The following is a 21410-nucleotide window of genomic DNA, read 5'->3' as shown; positions in this document are numbered from 1 at the left end:
CAAATGTTCGCTTTGAAAATATACATTATATTCAAAGATTTGCACAAATGTTCACGACTTTTCAAAAATAGCATATTTGAACTGGGGGACCCTCCAAAATAATCATATTTGAACTGGGGACCCCCCCCCCCCCCACACACACCCTGACAAGCACTTGGAATTGTAGGAGTTGCTGTTGAGGCATATTAGTTTGACTTGGTTCCACGGATAACATTTTTTAAAAATGTTTGCCTCTTTCTTAAATAATTTGGCCAACGTTTCAGCAGTTTTTATTGTATAGTTTGTTGGTTACTTTTGATGCAGTCATTTTTGGGGTGGAATTAAAAAGTTCTTAAAAGTAGGGATATTTCACTTTTCGAAAAAACTTTTGGTCATTTTATCGTCTACTCAGGCCTTTGTGAACCCCCCCAGACAGTTTTTAAGTTGCTTGATTCATTATTTAGATATTTGATATTCATTTTATCAGACACGCCCCCTTCCTATACAAACCCATTGTAACTTCAAACTCCATTTTAACCATGTTAGATTCATCAAAAACACCCGTCCTTGGTTCTGGTGAACTCACCCTGCCCTCCTAATACGTGAGGGGGCCGTGATTTCTGATTACCTTTTTCATTTATTTTATGTCAATGTTTTATTGTATTTTTTTTTTTTCATTTTCCAAAAAATATATAAAAAATAAATGAAAAAAGTAATTGTCAGTGAAGTCACTGACATCTGAGGACCCCCCCAAACATGTGGAGACCCCCCTGGGGATCCCGACCCACAGGTTGAGAACCACTGTGTCTTGTCTAGCGTCTCTCTGTCTCTCGTCCAGCTCTCGGTCAGCCAATTGCGCTCCTCGAATTCCCCATGACGTCAACCCCCCCCCCCCCCACACACACACAACAGCAGTGCGTCTAGTGAATGGAAGCAGAAGGAGGAGAAGACAGTCAGTCTCTCTCACAGACACAGAGCTGTGGAACCAGCAGACAGATGATCATCCACCGGCCATCATCCGCGGAGAGAACGGTCCAACAACAGTTCACCAGCAGTTACTCCCTCTCTCTGTCCTTCTCCGTTCCTCCGGCCATGTTGGACTCGCTCACCTTCATCCTGGAGAAGCTGTTCCTCCTGGCTCACATCAAGGTCTTCAGCCTGCTGGAGAGGAGGAGGAGGAGCGGGGAGGAGGAGGAGGAGGAGGACAACAACAACCCGAAAACCAAGCACTTGGATCGGGACGAGAAGCAGCCGATCCAGCCTCAACAACAACAACCGCCGCCGCAGAGCTTCCAGCCGCCGCCGCAGAGCTTCCAGCGGGGCGACCTGCTCGAGGTCCCCCGCACGCTGTTCACCCACTTCGGCATCTACCTGGGCGAGGGCCGCGTGGCTCACCTCATCCCGGACGTCCTCCCGGCGCTGACCGGCGGCCGCCCGGCGGCCCGGGCGGTCACCAACCACCGGCTGCTGCTCGGCGTGCTCTCCAAGCAGGCGAGCGTGCGCGTGGACACCGTGGAGGACTTCGCGTACGGCGCCGACGTGCTGGTCAACGCCATGGACGCGCGGATGATCATGGGCGCCGCGGGACGTGGGGGCCGGGGTGGTGGTGGGGGTCAGGGCGGCGCCGCTGACCCGCCGCGGCGGCGGGCCAGCGGGGAGGAGGTGGCCGTGCGCGCGGAGCGGCTGGTCGGCCCCGTGCCGTTCTACAGCCTGATGTGGAACAACTGTGAGCACTATGTGACCGACTGCCGCTACGGAGAGCCGGTCTGTCTGCAGACTGACAAGGTGAGGACGGGATGGCTGGATGGGTGGAGGTATGCATGGGTGCTGGTGATGGTTTTACGCACTGGGTGGCACCGTGCCAGTGCCACCCAGTCAGTGGTGGAAAAAGTACTCAAATGTTTTACTTAAGTAAAAGTATCAATACTGCAATGTAGAAGTATTCTGTTACAAGTAACAATCCAGAATTCTACATTTACTTGAGTAAAAGTACAAAAGTATTGGTATCAAAATGTACTTACAGTACCAAAAGTAAAAATACTAAAAATTTGAGGATGTTTTAGTATATTATAGTATGTTTGAAAATAGCAGATCTACAAGCTCATCGCGACGCGTTGTGAGCTTGTAGATCAGCTATTTTCAAATAGCCTAGGTATAAAATAGAGCTAAAGTGGTTAATGTATGTTTTATAATGTCATAATTTATATCTGCAAAGTAACTAGTAACTTAAGTTTTCAAATAATTGTAGTGGAGTAAAAGTACAATATTTGCCTCTGAGATGTAGTGGAGTAGAAGTAAAAGTATAGACAATTGGAAATACTCTAGAAAGTAAAAATACCTCAAAATTGTACTTAAGTACAGTACTTGAGTACATGTACTTAGTTACTTTACACCACTGCACCCAGTGCGTGGGTATAGTACTGGGCAGTGGTGTAAAGCTGTGGTTCTCAACCTTTTTCAGGCCGCGACCCCCCAAAATAATCACATTTTGAATTGGGGACCCCCCCCCCCCCCACACCCTGATAAGCACTTGGAATGTAGGAGTTAGTTGATGCATTTTGACTCTGTTGAGTCCGTTCCACAGATACATATTGTGAAAATACAAAATAGTAGATCTTCAAGCTCACAATGGCTCGCAAAGCAAGGCGTTGTGAGCTTGTAGATCGGCAGTTTTTTTTTTTTGCAGTATTGATACTTTCTTTCTTAAAAATGTAGTACTTTTTCCACCACTGGTAGGCTACTGGGTATAAGCAATTTATTTTTATGCACGGAATTACCCAAGAAACATGAAACGTTCTTTTCCTTTAATTGGATCAGTTATTAGGCTATTCATATTTGATTTTAAAGGGCACGAGCACTTTGTATAGAGGTTTGGGTTGTGTAGTTCACGTGGTTCTCAAACTTTTTCATGTCAAGGACACCTAACATATTTATTTGGCTGCGGATTTGTTCCTGGGACCCCCAGAAGAAAAGGTTTGAGTTACAAATCAAATGTTTGTTTTAGAAATGTATATATTATATATATATATATATACATTAGATATACAAGCTCATAGCGTGGCACTTGGCATGCTATGAGCTTGTAGATCTGCAATTTTTGAATAGCCAATGTATAAAATATGCTTAAAATGGTTAAGATTATTGTGAAGCTATATTAACTAATTTTGCTGGGGACCCCCTGGTATCCTCCCAAGGACCCCTGGGGGCCGCGACCAGTGGTGTAGTTCTATTGCCATGATGTAACTCCAAAGGTGGACAAGAAATAAAAAATAATTGCTCCATTGATTAGAGATTGATAATTCAAAATATGCTCCTCATTGACTTACATTGTAGGGTGAAACATCTCTCAAAGTCACTCTTTTAGCACACAAACAAACCCAAACAAAGTTGATTCAGACAATATAGATTTATAGAACATCACAAAACCCGGTACTGTTTTTCTTTTAAATACCAATGTCAACTTCCTGCTGATTTTACTATTTGAAGATCCGGATACGGATCCAGTCCTGGTTTTCTTCCTAATAAAAATGGCAAAATCAACAGTAAGTTAACATTTTTATATAAAAAAAACAGTAGGCCTACTGGGTTTGGTGATGTTCTATATTGTCTGAATCAACTTAGTTTTGCATTCGTTTATGTGACTTTGAGAGCTGTTTTACCATACATTGTAAATCATATTTTGGATCGTATTTTGAATTATCAATTTCTAATCACTGGAGCAATTCATTTTGATTTCTTGTCCACCTTTGGAGTTACCTCATGGCAAGGTAACCACACAACCCAAACTTCTACCAAAGTGGTGTTGCCCTTAAAGTCCAGCTCTAGTAGGCCTAGTGTCCATTTGGTTACTTTTGCACATACGCAAGGCGCCATTCGTTGTGCCAGTGGCTCAGGACTCAGGAGGTAGAGTGGACGCGTGGGGACCGGAAGGTTCCCAGTTCGATTTCGGGGCTCCCCCAGAGTTTGTGTCCTTGAGCAAAACGATGAATCCCTAATTGCTCCCGATGAGCAGGTTGTTGGTGCCTTGCATGGTTTCCTCCGCCATCGGTGTATGAATGTGTGTGTAAATGGGTGAATGTAATGCATAGTCATTGTAAAGCGCTTTGGATAAAGGCGCTATATGAATTCACCATTTACCATTTTAACTTGGCAAAGTTAAAAGACACAAGGGCTGTAAAGTCCTTAGTTAACAAATATAGAAATGGATACATTAATACTGAGAATTTTACTGTGTAGCTAAACCTACATTAGTTCCAAAAAAAGCATATATTCTGATATTGATATAGTAATCATTGTGTGTGTGTGATTGTTTGTTCAGTAATGGGTCTTCCTGTCTCTCCAGCTCTTTAGTCAACAGAAAAAAAAACATTTTCAGGCCAGGATACTTTTTTCACCCAATCAGGAGAACTCATAAAGGATATGATAAAAAAAATAAGTGATGAAACAAAACATTTGGATTCATTGGAATATTATTAAATTGAAGCTGATACATGGGTTCTCTTTCCTGATAGGCTGAAATTGGCAATCCACCTGAAAATGTATTTTATGTTTCCTAAAGAGCTGGAGAGATGGGGGAGACTTCACTGTTACTGAACAGCAATGATTACAATCAGAATACAGAGCTTTAAACCTTTTAATACACTTTTAGTTTTAAACCAAAACTAATTTTACTTGCAGCACTTTCAACGCTCTGGAGTTTCTTTCCAGTATTGTAAAAAATAAAGAGCATAGGAGGGGGGACTCGTATTGTTTTAAAGTGAATTGACGATCGAGTCAAATTTGAAATGAACGTTTAATTGACCTCAAGGACGGCTAGTCTTACTACATAACGGTAGCCTTCAGGCAGCTCTCTTCACTCGGTCGTGTTGGTCTGTCTCTCGGAAATGTTTTTTTTTCCATGGTGACTGTTTCTCTATTCTTCTTCTCTCTACTTTGTGGTTTAGTGAGAACCGCTGTTTGCCCTCCAGTTAAAACCAGACAGCAAGCACGTTCACCTCGCCGCATCATCATCATCATCATCTCCTGTTTCTCTCCTCTTCCTCCTCCTCCTCGCTTTACTCCCTCAATGGCTTGTTTTTTTTTGTACTCACTTTCAACCCATGCTGTCCATATTTTGAGCGCGTCATTATTGCAAAGTACTGAAAATCGGAGAAGCTACAAAATCACAACGCATCGTGATGGATCTGCTATGTTGGCTTACTTTTGCATGACACCCTTGTACAGTAGTTCTCCAAAGTGGGGTCCATGGACCTCCTGGGCTGCTTCCAGGGGGTCCCCAGCTAAAATAGTTAATATAATATCGTATCACAATCAGTCCAACCACTTTAACCTATATTATTTATACTTTTCGGCTATTCAAAATTGCCGATCTTCGAGGCAGACGGTAGATCGGCTATTTTGAAAAATAATTAACATTTTGGAATACTTAACAAATTTCTTTCAAGTCAAATCTACTCTTAATGGAGATCCCTGGCACAACATCTTTACAGATGGGGGGGATCCACAGCCTAATACGTATCAGTTTGGGGGACCCGTGACATGAGAATGTTTGAGAACCTACTGTTTTAACCCATTAAGACCGGGAAAGAATCTGTGTCATTTTTAGATTTCCTTGGCTATTCAAAAATAGCCAAAGAAACCACCGAGTTCCGCACTGTGACCTTGTAGACCTATTGAAAAACCTTGAACATTTGTGCACATATTTGAAATATATATATATATATATATTTTAAAGCGAACTAACTAACTCAAATCTTTGCTTCCCTATTACAAAATATTTTGAGATGGGGGTCCGCGGCCAAATATATATATATAATTTTGGGGGACCTTGACATGAAAAAAGTTTGAGAACCACTGACATAGAAACAGTGGTGGAAAAAGTACTCAAATTCTTTACTTAAGTAAAAGTATCAATACTGCAATTTAGAAGTACTCTGTTACAAGTAAAAGTCCGGAATTAAAAATGTACTTGAGTAAAAGTACAAAAGTATTGGTATCAAAATGTACTTAAAGTACCAAAAGTAAAAGTCCAAAAATATTTGAAAATAGCAGATCTACAAGCTCACAACGCGTCGCGCTGCGACGCGTTGTGAGCTTGTAGATCTGCTATTTTCAAATAGCCTCGGTATAAAATAGCGCTAAAGTGGTTAATGTATGTTTCATAATATCATAATTTATATCTGAAAAGTAACTAGTAACTAAAGTTTTCAAATAATTGTAGTGGAGTAAAAGTACAATATTTGCCTCTGAGATGTAGTGGAGTAGAAGTAAAAGTATTGGAAATTGGAAATACTCAAGTAAAGTACAAATACCTCAACATTGTACTTAAGTACAGTACTTAAGTAAATGTACTTAGTTACTTTCCACCACTGCATAGAAACATAAGTTTTTTCAAAAAACAGTAGGATTTAGATTGTAGAATCCCCAGAAGCAAAGTTACAAATGCACACATTTTCACGATAAAAATAAATAAATAGCAGATCTACAAGCTTGTAGATCTGCTATTTTTGAATAGCCCAAAGAAATCTTAAAATGACACACAGATGCTTTTCCGGTCTGAACGGGTTATGAGGTAAAAGAACAGAAAAAAAGGCCAAGGTGTGATGAAAACATCATGTCACCGTACCGCCGGTCCTGGTGCCTTCTGGGGTTTCTTCTCTTCTCTTTTTTTTGGGGGGGGGGGAGACGGGGGGGTTTGAGGAAGGAGGTAACGGAAAGTGGGGGGGGGGAGATCTAGGTCGTGCGTCTCAGGGAAAAGCCACGGAGGAGGAGAGGAGAACAAGGAGCCCATTGAGGAGGCGCGCACCGCCGTGCCAAATCACTGCCATATTTCTGGGGTGGAGGGCTGCCTGCAGACAGACAGACAGGCAGGCCAGTAGGTAGGTGATCAGGCAAACGAGCAGACAGACAGACAGGCAGACAGACAGACAGACAGGCGGGCGGGTAGGCGGGCAGGCAGACGGAGGTGATTTTTTTTTTACCAGAGGGGAGAGACGGCCAACAGAGCCAGACTGTCTGACAGACCTTTAGCTCCAGGCCAGTAAGCAGCCCCATAAACCCCAAACCATGGTGCCTGCAGCAGAGAGAGAGACACACACACACACACACACACACACACACACACACACACACACACACACACACACACACACACACACACACACACACACACACACACACACACACACACACACACACACACACACACACACACAGAGGGATTTTGTTACTCTGTGTATGTGTGTGGGGGGGCGGGGTAGGAGACGTTGCTACTTGTTGTTTGAGACCTAGAGGAAAGACTTAAGTGCTGCTCAATCAAATTCTAAGCCTGTTGCCATGGATGTAAAGATTATATATATATATATATATATATATAATTATATATATATATATAATTGTGTGAAAGTTCAGTCAGTAAGTGAGGCTGGCCGACATTAAAGGAGAATTCCGGACAAATTAAGTGTTATCTTTCATGTCTCGTTACTCACCTAGCGACGTAAAAAGTGGCGTTCTTTTTTTCCATATATTCCCCTGTCGTCATTTTTTAAACACCCTCCGTTGTTATAATGGGAGCGCGTGGGGTAGTGAAGTTCGTCTATTATAACCGACGCAATGTTATTTTTTTCTCTACTACGATTCATTGTAGAGTCTCATGATAGTCAAACATGCGCTGAAAATTCCTGCGAGCCTGCCGTTAATGGCGAACGATTTAACACTGGTTGCTTGTTTCCAGAATCTGGCAACACGAGTTGCCAGGTTCTGGAAAGAAACAAGCATCCAGTGTTAAATCGTCGGTTATAATAGACGAACTTCACTACCCCACGCGCTCCCATTATAACAACGGAGGGTGTTTAAAAAATGACGACAGGGGAATATATGGAAAAAAAGAACGCCACTTTTTACGTCGCTAGGTGAGTAACGAGACATGAAAGATAACACTTAATTTGTCCGGAATTCTCCTTTAACAAAGTCATTAACAATCTGTTTTGACCGAATGCCTCGTTATGCTGTTAATGTGTTGTTGATGTTTTGGGGACAGCCGTCGGTGCTAGATGTTTACGCACAACATTAGTAATTAGCCCCCGCCCCCCCCCCCCCCCCCCCCCCCCCCCTGTCTGTGTGCTGTTTGGGTGGAGTCCAGGAGACGGTGGATGACCTGAACAGAGACGCACAATAAGACGTGAGAGAAGTCCTGCACTTACAACCGTGGCAGCCCTATTTTGGAAATGTCAAACGACAAAAACTAAATTGTGAAGATATAGATACTAAACTCACAGCACGTCACAACTCTGTGTGATGACCCGTTGTGAGCTTCTACGTAGGCTAATTTATACAGCCATAGAGGTGACGCAAGTAATTTTTTTTAATGTTAAAAAGGAGTAGTTCACCCCAAAAAAAGAATTTTATATCAATTACACACAGAGATTATTTAGTTTTTGTCGCATTCCTAAGCCAATAATTTGATAACCGGCGGAAAGATGCTAATGTCTCCGGTAGAAGACTTGCGGAGTCAGACTCTGCCGGGCCCCATCTATTTTTTTAAAAATGTTTCTAAAATATTCCAAAATGTCCACATTTCCACAGAAAAGCCGATCTAAGATGGTTAAACTGATTGTGCTATATCAACCAATTTAGCGCTGTATTTTGAACCAACCAAATACAGCACCTGTAATTGGTTAAAGGAGCTCAGTCGGTGAGCTCGGCTCATGTGATTGGAGCTAAACTAGGTGAGTGGGTCAGTAGGTGAGGAATGTGGGGAATGCCCACTCGCTCAGTTGGACTCTTCCCGTTGCGGTAAGAACTGCTTCAGTTTTTTTAGCTGAAAGACGTTCACTCTATCTGGGGTCAGTGACCGGGTCTCCTGCCCAGAGAGACTGCCTGAACGGATAGAGAATCAGAGGTGAGCTGACAGAGGAAGTACTTCTTTTAAAAATGAGATTGATTCAAAATTCAAGCGATGATCTCAAGTTAGAAATTGGTCGTGAGAGAGAAAGAGAGAGAGAGACCACCGTAGTAAAACCCCCTCACCTTAAATCAGCGTTGCCATGTCTGCTTATTGCAAGCGACTTTGGGCGTGTTTTTCTGTAAAGTTGCTTGTAAATATTGGTAGTTGCGGGTTGCGTTCTTTTGGGCTTGTTTCTAATGTGTAGTTGCTTAGTTGGGCTTGTTTCCTAATGTTGTTTAAACCAGAGGCTCTCAAACATTTTGAAATCAAGGACCCCCAAATTAATGTATATTCCACCATGCATCTGGAAATATTTTGTGCCAGGGACCCCCGTACCAGATTTGTTTTTTTTGGGGGGGAAATAGCAGATCTAAAAGCTCACAACGTGTCGCATCGTTGTGAGCTTGTAGATCGGCTATTTTCAAATATCCGATGCGTATAGGTTTAAAGAGCTCATATGGCCTATAGTCGCTTCTTTTGGGATTGTTTTCATAGTCCTGGTTGCTTATTTCTCTTGCAATATCTGGCAACCCTGCCTTAAACCCTGAGTTAAATACAGATGATTTTACAAGCTTAAATCAAACAGAGGTGTCCTTGTAAATTACAAGGGTTGAGAATCGCTGGTCTGCGCAACGTGTTGTGAGCTTGTAGATCGGCTATTTTGGCAGACTGTTCGCTCCCCCGAATAGGGACGCTATTGGTTGATGTGGTTAAATGCACAGCCACCTTGTTATCATTAAGTCTCACAACAGATGTTGGTTTCCATGGAAACGAGATGTCTCCCCGTGTGGAAACGGGCTGGAATGGAGATATTTGACCTCTCTCCTCTACTCCCCTCCGTTTCTCTCTAGTCTAATTCAGTGGTGGAAAGTAACTAAGTAGATTTACTCATTCTGAGGCACATTTACTTGCATATATATATTTAAAAAAAAAACATATATTAATCCCTTTAATTAGCCCTATTTTATACTTCGGCTTTTCAGAAATAGCTAAACTCACGTTGTGTGCTTGTAGACTGGCTATTTCCCCCCCAAAAATGTTGGTACTTTAAAGCGGCACTATGTAACTTTATTTAATGAATAAAATGTAATTTTGACCAGTCTGTATGGTAGAGTATGTTAATACAATATAACTTATATAATTGGGGTGGTTGTATTTTGTCTCCCTGCTCTTCTATTGAGACATTTAGATCATGTCAAAGGTCATGTCTCACCTAGACACAGGATCTGACACGAGTTTTGACCTGATGATCAAGATTACATTTATCCCCTGAGCACAGGCAGGCTCGCACTTGCGCTGGAAACCGGGTTCAAATCCGGGGTAGAAGAGGAAAGTTACCCTAGTGTATATTTTGGTGCAAATGCTTTTGTACTTATACTCAAGTAAAATTTGTAATACAAGACTTGTACCAGAGTATTTCTACAGTATATTGTGGTATTACTACTTAGACTTTAAGTAAAAACAATCTGAGTACTTGGGCTGATTCTCTCTCTCTCTCTCCCCCTCGATTGTCCCTCTCTCTTCCTAACCTCTAAAGGTCTCCACATTTCTAAACATTCTTCCCACTCCATTGAGTTTTGGCAAACGTCGCTCGGTGGAAACTTCCTCTCAGCGCTCACCGCAAACCGTCACGGCAAACTCGATCCGATTGGCAAATTAACGTGAAGGAACGTGAAGCCGTCATCATCGCGCACGTCTGATGATGTGTTTTGGGGGTTATTTGCACTGGCAACAGAATATCTTTTTCCCCCACTGTATAGAGCAGTGGTTCTCAAACTTTTTCATGACAAGGACCCCCAAAATTATATGTATTTGGCTGCGGACCCCCATCTGAATTTATGGGTGCCAGGGACACCCAAAGAAGAAGATTTATGATTTATGTATATAAAACAATATATATATATTTCAAATATTTTCTAAAATAGCAGAGCTTGTAGATCTGATTGCTGTTTTTGAATAGCCAACGCATGAACGGATAAAGTGGTTAAGATGATTGCGATGCAGATGCTATGTTAACTACTTTTTTCTGGGGACCCCCCCTGGGGGTCCCTAGGACCCCATTGCGAGAACCCCTGGTTTAGAGAACTGGAACCTGTTTCTGGTATGATCTCTGCTAAGGGTGCACCGGTTAATCAAAGTCATTGATTTAAAGGTAGGGTGAGTGCAATTTGTTTGTTAAAATAAGTGTTTAATAGCTCTACCTTTTGATAGCACTCATTGCTATAGAGTGTTTGTTCAGTAACAGGAGTCTCTCCATGTTTCTCCAGCTCTTTATTAAATAGGGGGGGGAAAAAAATGCATTTTCAGGTCAGGATACCAATTGTATCCAATCAGGATAGAGAACTCAGTCAGGATACAGATTAAACAAGTGGAATCGGGAACGATAACACAAATAAATGAGCAGACAGAATTGTCACTGAAACACTATAAAAAAATTAAGCTGATAAATGGGTACTATTGCAACCCACCTGAACATGTGTTTTCTGTTTTAGTAAAAGAGCTGCAGAGACATGGAGACTCCTGTTACTGAACAAACACTCTAGAGCAATGAGTACTATCACAATATAGTGCTTTAACCTTTTAACACAACACTTGTTGTTTTAACCAAAAAACAATGACTTACCCTACCTTTAACATATCATCTCTGTCGGGTGGAAAACCTCCTTATGTCCAAAAGTGTTACTTTTCAGGATTCAAGTAGCAGATCTACAAGCTTGAAACGAACTCGCTTTGCGTCGCGTTTCGAGCTTGTAGATCTGCTACTTTTGATACTTTTGTGTGACACAGTAGTGTGATCAAGTTAGGGCTGGCAAACGAATATTCGATATTCGAATATTATTCGAATATTGGGAAAATATATATTTATTCGAATATGAAAATTAATATTCGATTTTTTTTTAATTTTTTTTTAATGTTTATTTGACAGGGACAATACAAAAAACAATGTATGAAGTTATAAAAACAAACAAAATATACGTTTTATTGGATCCGAGCACTCGAATCATAGTTTTTTGTATTGTTTCTGTCAAAAAATTAATAAATAAATAAATGTTTTTGAAAAAAATATATATATTTTTAAAATAATGATAACAATAAAATTCGAATATATTCGAATATCTGCACATTTTTAAGACCAATATTCGAATATCATTTCTGAGGAAAGTTGACAGCCCTAGCTCAAGTAGGGCGTTAATTTATGAAAAAAAAACACACAAAGCTAGGATATGGAGATGAGAGGTTTCTGCCCGACAACAACGGTATACCTTTTAATATCAACGTTAATATTAACTGTTTTATTCCTTTCTTCTCCTTTTTCCTCTCTTTCCCGCCCAGTTCTGCGAGTGGCTGAAGTCGCTGATCCGGGACCAGCGGAACGTCTTCCTGACGGCGTTCCTGGGGGTCCTGTCCATGGCGTGTCTGGGGGTCTCCCCCGGGACCGCCCTGCCCACCCTCCTCGTCCCCTTCACCCTGTGGATGGTCAGTTAAGACCTGAGGCCGCGTCAAAAAAAAATCTAAATCCTAACAATTTTTCGGAAAAAAATATAAAAAAAATATTTTCACGATTTTTCAAAAATAGCAGATCTACAAGCTCGTAGCGCGGTACTCGGTGCCGCGCTATGAGCTTGTATATCTGCTATTTTTCAATAGCCCAAAGAACAAGAAGTGACACAGATGCGTTCCAGGTATTAATGGGTTAAGACGTTGGACGGCGTTGGGACGATGAGGAGGAGCGACCGCTGCGCCTCCCCTCCCCTCCCCCGACGGAAACCGAATGAGAAGAAACAGTCCTCAAACGCGCTCCCACGGACACGTCTGCTGAAGCCACGTTTATACCAACTTAGGGCTGTCAAACGAATATTCGATATTCAAATATTGGGAAAATATGTATATTCGAATATGAAACTTTATATTTGAATAAAAATAAAACATTTTTTTTTTTTTTTTTTTTTTTTGACAGGGACAATACAAAAAGCAATGTATGAAGTTATAAAAACAAACAAAAGATATGTTTTATTGGATCCGAGCACTCGATACATTGTTTTTTGTACTGTTTCTGTCAACAACAAAAAATAAAATATATATATATTTTTTATAATAATAATAATATTCGAATTTATTCGAATATCTGCAAATTTTTAAGACCAATATCCGAATATCATTTCTGAGGAAAGTTGACAGCCCTACTACCAACGCATTCTCACTCCTAAGACGGCAAACGGGCGACGGCTTGGGACAGATTTGACACAATAAGTCCCTATAGGCCGTTTGGGACGTGAGAGTGTGTTGTTTATCCTGCCACGGCGAACATCGTGTCTGCTTAAAGCAGTGCTTCTCAAACCTTTTCACCTCAAGGACCCCCAAATGTACACTTATTTAGCCCGCGGACCCCCATTTGAAAAGATATGCCAGGGACCCCCCAATAAGAGAAGATTTTTACGGTGCTAGGACTGATTTTACTACTACTATTTTAATTTTCAAGGACCCCTCAGTTTGATGTGCATTAGGCTACGGACCCCCCATTTAATGACATTTCTATCTCTGGGGCCCCAATTTATATTGTAAAATTGATCTTAATGTAACTCAGAGTGTACAAATGGAACCAAATGGACCCGTTTGTACACTCTCAGAGTTACAGACCCATAGGGGTTCATTTGGTTCCTAACTATCCATCATTTAGCTGGGGACCCCCTGGAACTCCCTCAAGGACCCCTGGGGGTCCCCGGACCCCACTTTGAGAACCAATACGGTCAACATCCCACTGCTTTACAAGGTCCCATTGTTGCTCAATAGACGCTGCCATAACTTTGTGCCACCCTACTATGGACGAGTGCTTTGAAATCATTCTTGGCGAACTATTCTCCTCAATCGTAGAACACCAGATAAGAAAACAAACTGAAGCAAGCACTAGTAGGTTTTGACATCAAAAGGAAGAGACGCAGTTGTCTACCAAAATGGTGGTCTGTTCCTCGTTAACCAATCAGAACCACCCTCCTGTTTGGATTGGCCAAGAATTGAGTAGAACCCCTGAAACAGCCAGTTCCATTCTAGAAATTGTTTTCTTCTTTTCTTTTTTTTACCTTTATTTCAAGAACCTCTTAATTTGAACACTTCTCTTTTTTTTCTTACATTCAATCCTCAAGAAAACAAAACGATATTCAGTCCTCAAAGTAAAGAGATCTACCTCCTCCTCCACTTTTAAGTAGCCTCGATCTCCAGGCTTTTATTGTTTAGTTTTGCTAAAAAATAAAAGCCTGGACCAGCACGTCAGTGTACCCGGTATTCACCCGTTTCCTAGGCTTTCCACTTCCTGTGTGTTTTCCACTTCCTGTCGATTTGATCCAATGAAATCCAATGAAACTGGTCATATGACTAATGATATCCAATGAAATCCGACAGGAAGTGGAAAACACACAGCCTAGGAAACGGGTGAATAGGAAGTGTTTCATTTCCCCCAACCAACCAGAGTGCAGTGGGCGTCGCTCGTAATGTTGTGTTGACGGGGGCGGGGGCTGACGGACAGATCGGTGAACCAATGGGATCAGGCGCATTCTCTCCGCACTGATTTTAAACCCGCCCCTCTATACACGAAAGCAGGAAGGCTAGTGCAGCCTGCTTTCAAGTGACACAGAATCTAGTCCCATCATCACAGACTAGGAAGGAGTCATTTTTCTGCATTAACACCACTTTCTACTGTAGAATAACCTTATAGAAGCAGAATGCTATATTCTAGAATGGGTACCGTAATTTTCGCACTATAAGCCGCACCTGAATATAAGCCGCAGCAGCTAAATTGAATGATTTGTACATATATAAGCCGCACTGGACTATAAGCCGCGGGTGTAAAATCCATAGATTTAGGAGGTCCCCTAGTGGCCGTTAGCTGTAAAAATCCATAGATAAGCCGCACCGTTATATAAGCCGCAGGGTCGAAAAATTAAAAAAAAGTCGCGGCTTATAGTCCGAAATTTACGGTAGTTTAATTGTAAAGTAGTTAGCCTTCATCTAGCCTGGTGGTTCCCAGGGGGGTCGTTGAGGGTGTTCGCCTGTAGGGTCCCCAGAAATTATTTCCCAGGGACCCCCTGGAATGTGGAATATGTAAATGTCGCTGTTATTTCAGTGACTAGAAGTTACCCCAACGAGAGACTGTACAATAATTACTATTCTGTTGGTTTCACACTATTCACTGTTAAACTACAGTATGTAGGGTCTTCAACAGGGGGTCCTCAGAGTTACTACAGGGGGGCCCGCAAATGTGATTTTTTTTTACATTAACCACTTGAACCCTAGCATCCCTATTCTGAGGGGAACATTAGCCGGAAATAGCAGATCTACAAGCTCACAACGCCTCGCAGCGCGAGCCATTGTGAGCTTGTGGATCTGCTATTTCCGATCTGCTATTTCAGGCGTTGATCTACAAGTTGAGCTTGTAGATCTGCTATTTTCAGCAAAGAGTAGCAAGTAGCAACACGGTTTTATACAATATGTAGTGGTGGGGTGGGTGTCCCTGCTTCACCGCTTCACCTCTCCCTCAGCTAAGGGGTCCTTGGCCTGAAAAACGCAGAGGACCCCCGATATAGACGTTCATATGAAATAACTTAAGACAGGGGGTCTCTGAGACTATACCATCTTATCAAGTAAGGGTCTGAGATGATACAATGTGATTGGGTATACACATTAGGTGGTCCTACACCCCAAAAAGTTTGTGAACCACTGACCTAGTCTGTGCTTGAGGTGGCTTCCATTGAACATTGTACATCATATCATGTATACAGCCATAAGGTGGTCTTCTGTTGGCCACTTGAGCAGCTCCTCTGCACTTTGGGGGGTTAACTGCCTTGCTCGACAGCACTTTTTTTTTGTCAGTACATGTTGTTGTTGAGGAGAGGGAGGGAGGGAGTGCCTTCTAGAGTTTTCTCGAAATTCCATGGCAGCAAATATTGGTTGGACAATGCCAGATTGTACATCATATAACACACACACACACACACACACACACACACACACACACACACACACACACACACACACACACACACACACACACACACACACACACACACACACACACACACACCAGAAACAAGTGCCTATAACATTTCTAGTAAGCGTATATCATAATCTCATTGACGATTCTCAACTGAGTGTCGGGGGACACCTTCCAGTTAAATTCTCCATGACATCACAACCCAACCAAATGTTACAGACATTCTCTGGCCTTGTGTTTTCTGATTCTAGATCAGTGGTATCCAACCGTTAGTCCTCGAGGAGCCCTGGTATACTGTTCATGCCTTCGCCTGGGTGCACCAGGTCATACTGCTAGTCCCTGTTAAAAGACACCTGGTTAATGGTTGTTTAAAAAGCTGCATTCCGTGATATTATTGTTTATGAAAAGGCCGGGAAATCCTCATAATGCTCATTATGATCCTATAATGTATACTGAATCAAGGTTTCATTGAGACGAAAAAGGCCTGTGTGCGTGCGTGTGCGCGCGCGCGCGTGTGTGTGGTAAAATAGATCTACAAGCTCACAACGTGTGTCACATGAGCTTTTCGGTACCTTGTTAGGGACATCAACTGTACCAGGGTTTTGGAGAAAACACTCTTCTATGTCTCTGAACACACTGCCCGAGAATATCTCTTCTTCTTCTTCACCCACGTTTACTGTAGGTCCCCGAGCCACTGGTTGAGAAACACGGCTCTGCGCGACGACTTTGCTGAGCTAAGCGCTACCTTGTACATATCTGTAGTTATCTGTAGATATCCTTCACAACAACGATTGTTGCCTAACAGTCCACAATCTTTTGTACATAATTATATATTATTTTTCTGTGACATCGTAACACTTTATACCGTATTTCTTTTTGTAAAAATAAAAGAACTACAAATAGATGCAACTAGTTGTTTGTGTCATCTGTTTAATACGTTTGTTTGCCTTTTTTGTTGCTCAATTTAACCACTAATACCATGATAACGTCTCTGTCTGTGTCCAAAACTGTTACTTTTCACTGGATTCAAATTCAAAAACTGCAAAAGTAGTAGCAGATCTACAAGCTCAAAAACATCTGAAATTGGTCTGGCTGAGTTAAGTTATGGATATTCTACAATTGTATCACCAGTGAATGCATGACTAAAAACCCCAATCGCAACATATATGAATGTATGTACATGTACAGACAATCAACAGTGAATGTGGAGTTGGAGAATATGTTGTATGTGATGGTAAAAGATGTATGTACAACTCCAATGGGTTCATAGATTATGGAGATGGAGATACTTTAGATTTGAACTCGGCTGCATATTATGCCCTGTTCTAAAGTTTAGAACAGTGCATAATAGGCTCTATGCGCAGCAGCCATATTATCACTTCCTGTTACCAATGATACTAATGAAGGCTCTTTTCCATTAGTGTAGCACAGTGGTTCTCACACCTTTTAATTTCCACGACCACAGTCCACCAAGGGTCCATTTGGTTCCATTTGTACACACCCGCAAGAGGCCACGTGGAATCCCCTCAAGGAACCGTATGAGGGTCCCCTGGACCCCAATTGGAGACCCACTGGTGTAGCAGAGTGTTTCCAGTGAGCCAACATGACACAGTATCAGCACTGACTCTGTTTGAGCAGAATGGAACAGAGCCTTCATTAGTATCATTGGTAACGCCTGTGAATTTCTTCACAATACGGCTGCAGTTGCTGCTTTTGCCAAAGTTTGTTTTGGGTGGTTGCATCGCCATCTGGTGGACAAATGTGCATACAGCGACCTAAAGTACACTGTGTACAGAGACAGCCTCATTAAAGGTAGGGTAAGTGATTTTCTTTGGTTAAAATAAGTGTTAAATAGCTCTATATTCTGATAGTACTCATTGCTATCGAGTGTTTGTTCAGTAAAAGGAGTCTCCTTGTCTCTCCAGCTCTTTATAAAACAGATTCATTTCCAATTTTATCCAATCAGGACAGAGAACTCAATCAGGATATAGATTAAACAAGTGAAATTGGAAGTGATGACACTAAGAAATTAGCAGACAAAATGGGAACTGGAACACTTTAAAAATGGGTACTTTCTCCTGATTGGCTGAGATTTTGACACCTACTGGAAAATGTATTTTCTGTTTATTAAAGAGCTGGAGAGACATGGAGACTCCTGTTACTGAACAAACACTATAGCAATGATTTCTATCAGAATATAGTGCTTTAACCTTTTAACAACATACCTTTTGTTTTAACCAAAAAATATCACTTACCCTACCTTTAAATATATATATATATATATATATATATATATATATATATATATATATATATATAAAATGTATGATGTATATATAAAATGTATGAAAATACTTTGAAAGTATTTTCAAAGCATTTTTGAAATACAACGCGTCGGTCACAAACCCACGCGTTGTGAGCTTGTAGATCGGCTATTTTCAAATTGCCAAAGTAAAAAAATGTAGGTAAAAATACCTACATGTACTGTACTTAGTTACTTTACATCACTGCATTTAGCCGATCTACAGCTTGTAGATCGGCTATCTCCGCCGGATGTTGTCCCCAGAATGGGGGACAGATAGGGTTCATGTGGTTAATTGTGTCTAGGATAACACTAATTAAAAACAGCAGTGTCTGAGTCAGCCAGTCAGGCCATCCAACTGGCAATTATTATGTGTTTTTCCCACCACTGTACAAACGAGAGGTACTTGGAAGAGTGACTCAGCTGAAACATAGCTGAGAAATCGATAATTTATTACAATGAGCTGTGGTTGTTTATGCAGTGGTTCTCAAAGTGGGGTCCGGGGACCACCAGGGGTCCTTGGGGGGGGGTTCCAGGGGGTCCCCAGCAAAATGAGTTAATACAGCGTCAAAATCTGTTGAATCGCTTCAACCCTATTTCAATAGTTCGGGTATTTGAAAATAGCCGATCTACAAGCCCACAACGAGAGAGTGTGTGTGTGTGTGTGTGTGTGTGTGTGTGTGTGTGTGTGTGTGTGTGTGTGTGTGTGTGTGTGTGTGTGTGTGTGTGTGTGTGTGTGTGTGTGTGTGTGTGTGTGTGTGTGTGTGTGTGTGTGTGTGTACGTACGTGTGTTAGTCAGTTCCTGTTACAGTTTGTGAGTCAGGACTGAACAGGACCATGTTGATGTTGACACACACACACACACACACACACACACACACACACACACACACACACACACACAGACGCACACACAATGCTACTTTGCCTCTCTCTCTCTCTCTCACATTTCCACAGACCACATGTCTTTGTGTTATTTATGCTGTCATCTTGTTTCTCAATATTATATTATCTGATGTCTCTGATGTGATACATAATGTACATGACTCTCTCTCTCTCTCTCTCTCTCTCTCTCTCCCCCCCCCTCCAGATGCAGTATGAACATGTGTCTCATAGTGAATCAGTCTACTCTGTACTGTAATGTGTTTGTGTTGGTAGAGTTCAGACCATAGAAGTTCAGACCCACATGCCATGGTTTTAACGAGCTAATTCTCTCAGCTATTTCATTATTTCCCATGTTGCATAACATTCTCCACCAGGTTCCCTGCGTGCGCGCGTGCGTGCGTGCGTACGTGTGTTGAGAGAGATTGTGTGATTACATTTGCCTAATAATCCAAGCATTAAAGCAGCACTATGTAACCTTCCTGTGCACGTGCTGATTTTTTTTTTACCACCATAAATTGAATGTTGACCTTCAGGTCAAAATTTGGATAGACCCCGGGGGTACCCCAGTCAACTACGTATATAGGGGTTAAGTGGTTAAAGGTAGGGTAAGTGATATTTTTTGGTTAAAACAAAAAGTATTTTGTTAAAAGGTTAAAGCACTATATTCTGATAGTAATCATTGCTATAGAGTGTTTGTTCAGTAACAGGAGTCTCCCCGGCTCTCCAGCTCTTTAATAAACAGAAAATACATTTTCCGGTAGGTGTCAAAATCTCAGCCAATCAGGAGAGAGTACCCATTTTAATGTTAATTTGTATAGTGTTCCAGTTCCAATTTTGTCTGCTCATTTCTTAGTGTCATCACTTCCAATTTCACTTGTTTAATCTGTATCCTGACTGAGTTCTCTGTCCTGGTTGGATAAAATTGGAAATTAAACGGAAACTGAAACGAAAATGCATTTTCTGTTTAATAAAGAGCTGGAGAGACAAGGAGACTCCTTTTACTGAACAAACACTCTATAGCAATGAGTACTATCAGAATATAGAGCTATTTAACACTTAGTTTAACCAAAGCAAATCACTTACCCTACCTTTAATATATCACCATTTGCAAAGATTAATCTCTAGAAAGAAGGGGGGGGGGGGTACATTTTTCCTTGCATAACACATACCCAAAGAACTCATGAGCTAGTACTAATAATCCTCTTTCACACAGCTCTCTCTCTCTCTCTCTCTCCATCTCTCTCGCTCACTTTACCCCTTCTCTCAGCCACTCCAACAAATACAACCTGCTCTCTCTCATTCTTCTCTCTTCTGTTTCTTCTTCCATCCTTCCCTCCTTTCTCCCTTCCACACCATGTTCTCTCTCAGCTACCTGGCTCTGTTCTTCCTCTCGGCTCAGAGCACCGATCAGGAGGACATCCAGAGCGATGGAGAGTCAGACACAGAGCATGAAGGAGAGACCGGGAGAACCAAGAAGAGGAATAAGTATGACCTGATGTTTCAACGGGGCGACCTGCTGGAGGTCCCTAGAACCCTCTTTGCACACTATGGGATCTATCTGGGAGGAGGCAGGTGAGACAAACTGCACTGGATGATTATACTATACCAGTGGATTCCATATAGGGGGTCTAAATTGACCCTTACAAGTATGTATCTCTGACAGTATACAAATACACATGATACTGTCAGAGTTAAGGGGAGACCTTGACATTTAAAAGTTTGAGAATCACTAATACTCTACTATAGCTACTACACTACTGAAATGTACTGTAGCCTATACGATAGCTTGAGGATAACATGGCGCCACTTCTCCGTTGAACTCAATGGATGCGGTCGCCATGCTCTTTTCTTTTCTTTTTTTCTTAAATCTTTATCCCACGATTTTGTAACCCCATTTTTTACACCCAGTGCCAATTGTCTATGTAATCCTGGGCACTGCCTTCCCTCTGCCAACCTGGGGAGGCCAGGGCCGAGCTCATGCCTCCTTCAATGCATGAGAGCCAACTGACCTTCTTGTCACCTGACTGGGTAGGACGTAGCGGGTGGAAGGAACACGTTATTCCAACCAGTTCCTTTCCCCTCCATCAGGCGCCCCGGCTGGCCAGGGGGAGGCAGTATAGTGACCAGGATTACTGCATGGTTTTAGTGAGGGTACCTACCTTATGGAACACGGGGAGAACTTGCAAACTCCACACAGAGAGGCCCTGCTCTTTTCTGTTTTGAATGGTGTTCTCGTTCTTGATTAATGTCACTATACTGTACTGTACTGTACTGTACTGTACTGTACTGTACTGTACTGTACTGTACTGTACTGT

The 21410-nt window shown here is 41.9% G+C and overlaps 2 protein-coding genes across 2 annotated transcripts in view; both read left to right on the top strand.

Moving 5' to 3' along the window:
* Window positions 1-987: 987 nt before the first annotated feature.
* On the top strand, window positions 988-12409 carry LOC308101812 (lecithin retinol acyltransferase-like; the record flags this gene model as incomplete). Its single annotated transcript, XM_080451296.1, has 2 exons — window positions 988-1764; window positions 12257-12409. The coding sequence occupies exons 1-2, from the start codon at window positions 1072-1074 to the stop codon at window positions 12407-12409; spliced, it is 846 nt and encodes a 281-aa protein (XP_080307422.1). The 5' UTR covers window positions 988-1071.
* An 8040-nt stretch (window positions 12410-20449) lies between these two features.
* Window positions 20450-21410, top strand: part of LOC308101586 (lecithin retinol acyltransferase-like) — a gene marked incomplete at both ends in the record, with an annotated part of 6266 nt that continues 5305 nt past the window's right edge. Inside the window, one exon of the mRNA XM_080451007.1 lies at window positions 20450-20667. Coding sequence (XP_080307133.1) covers window positions 20450-20667 — 218 coding nt within the window. The remainder of the gene's footprint in view (window positions 20668-21410) is intronic.

Source organism: Gymnoscopelus braueri (genome assembly GCF_963280865.1).
Source record: "Gymnoscopelus braueri genome assembly, chromosome: 15".
Classification (NCBI taxonomy): domain Eukaryota; kingdom Metazoa; phylum Chordata; class Actinopteri; order Myctophiformes; family Myctophidae; genus Gymnoscopelus; species Gymnoscopelus braueri.
Note: the sequence above shows the minus strand (reverse complement) of the source record. Positions and strands in the feature narration are given on the sequence as shown.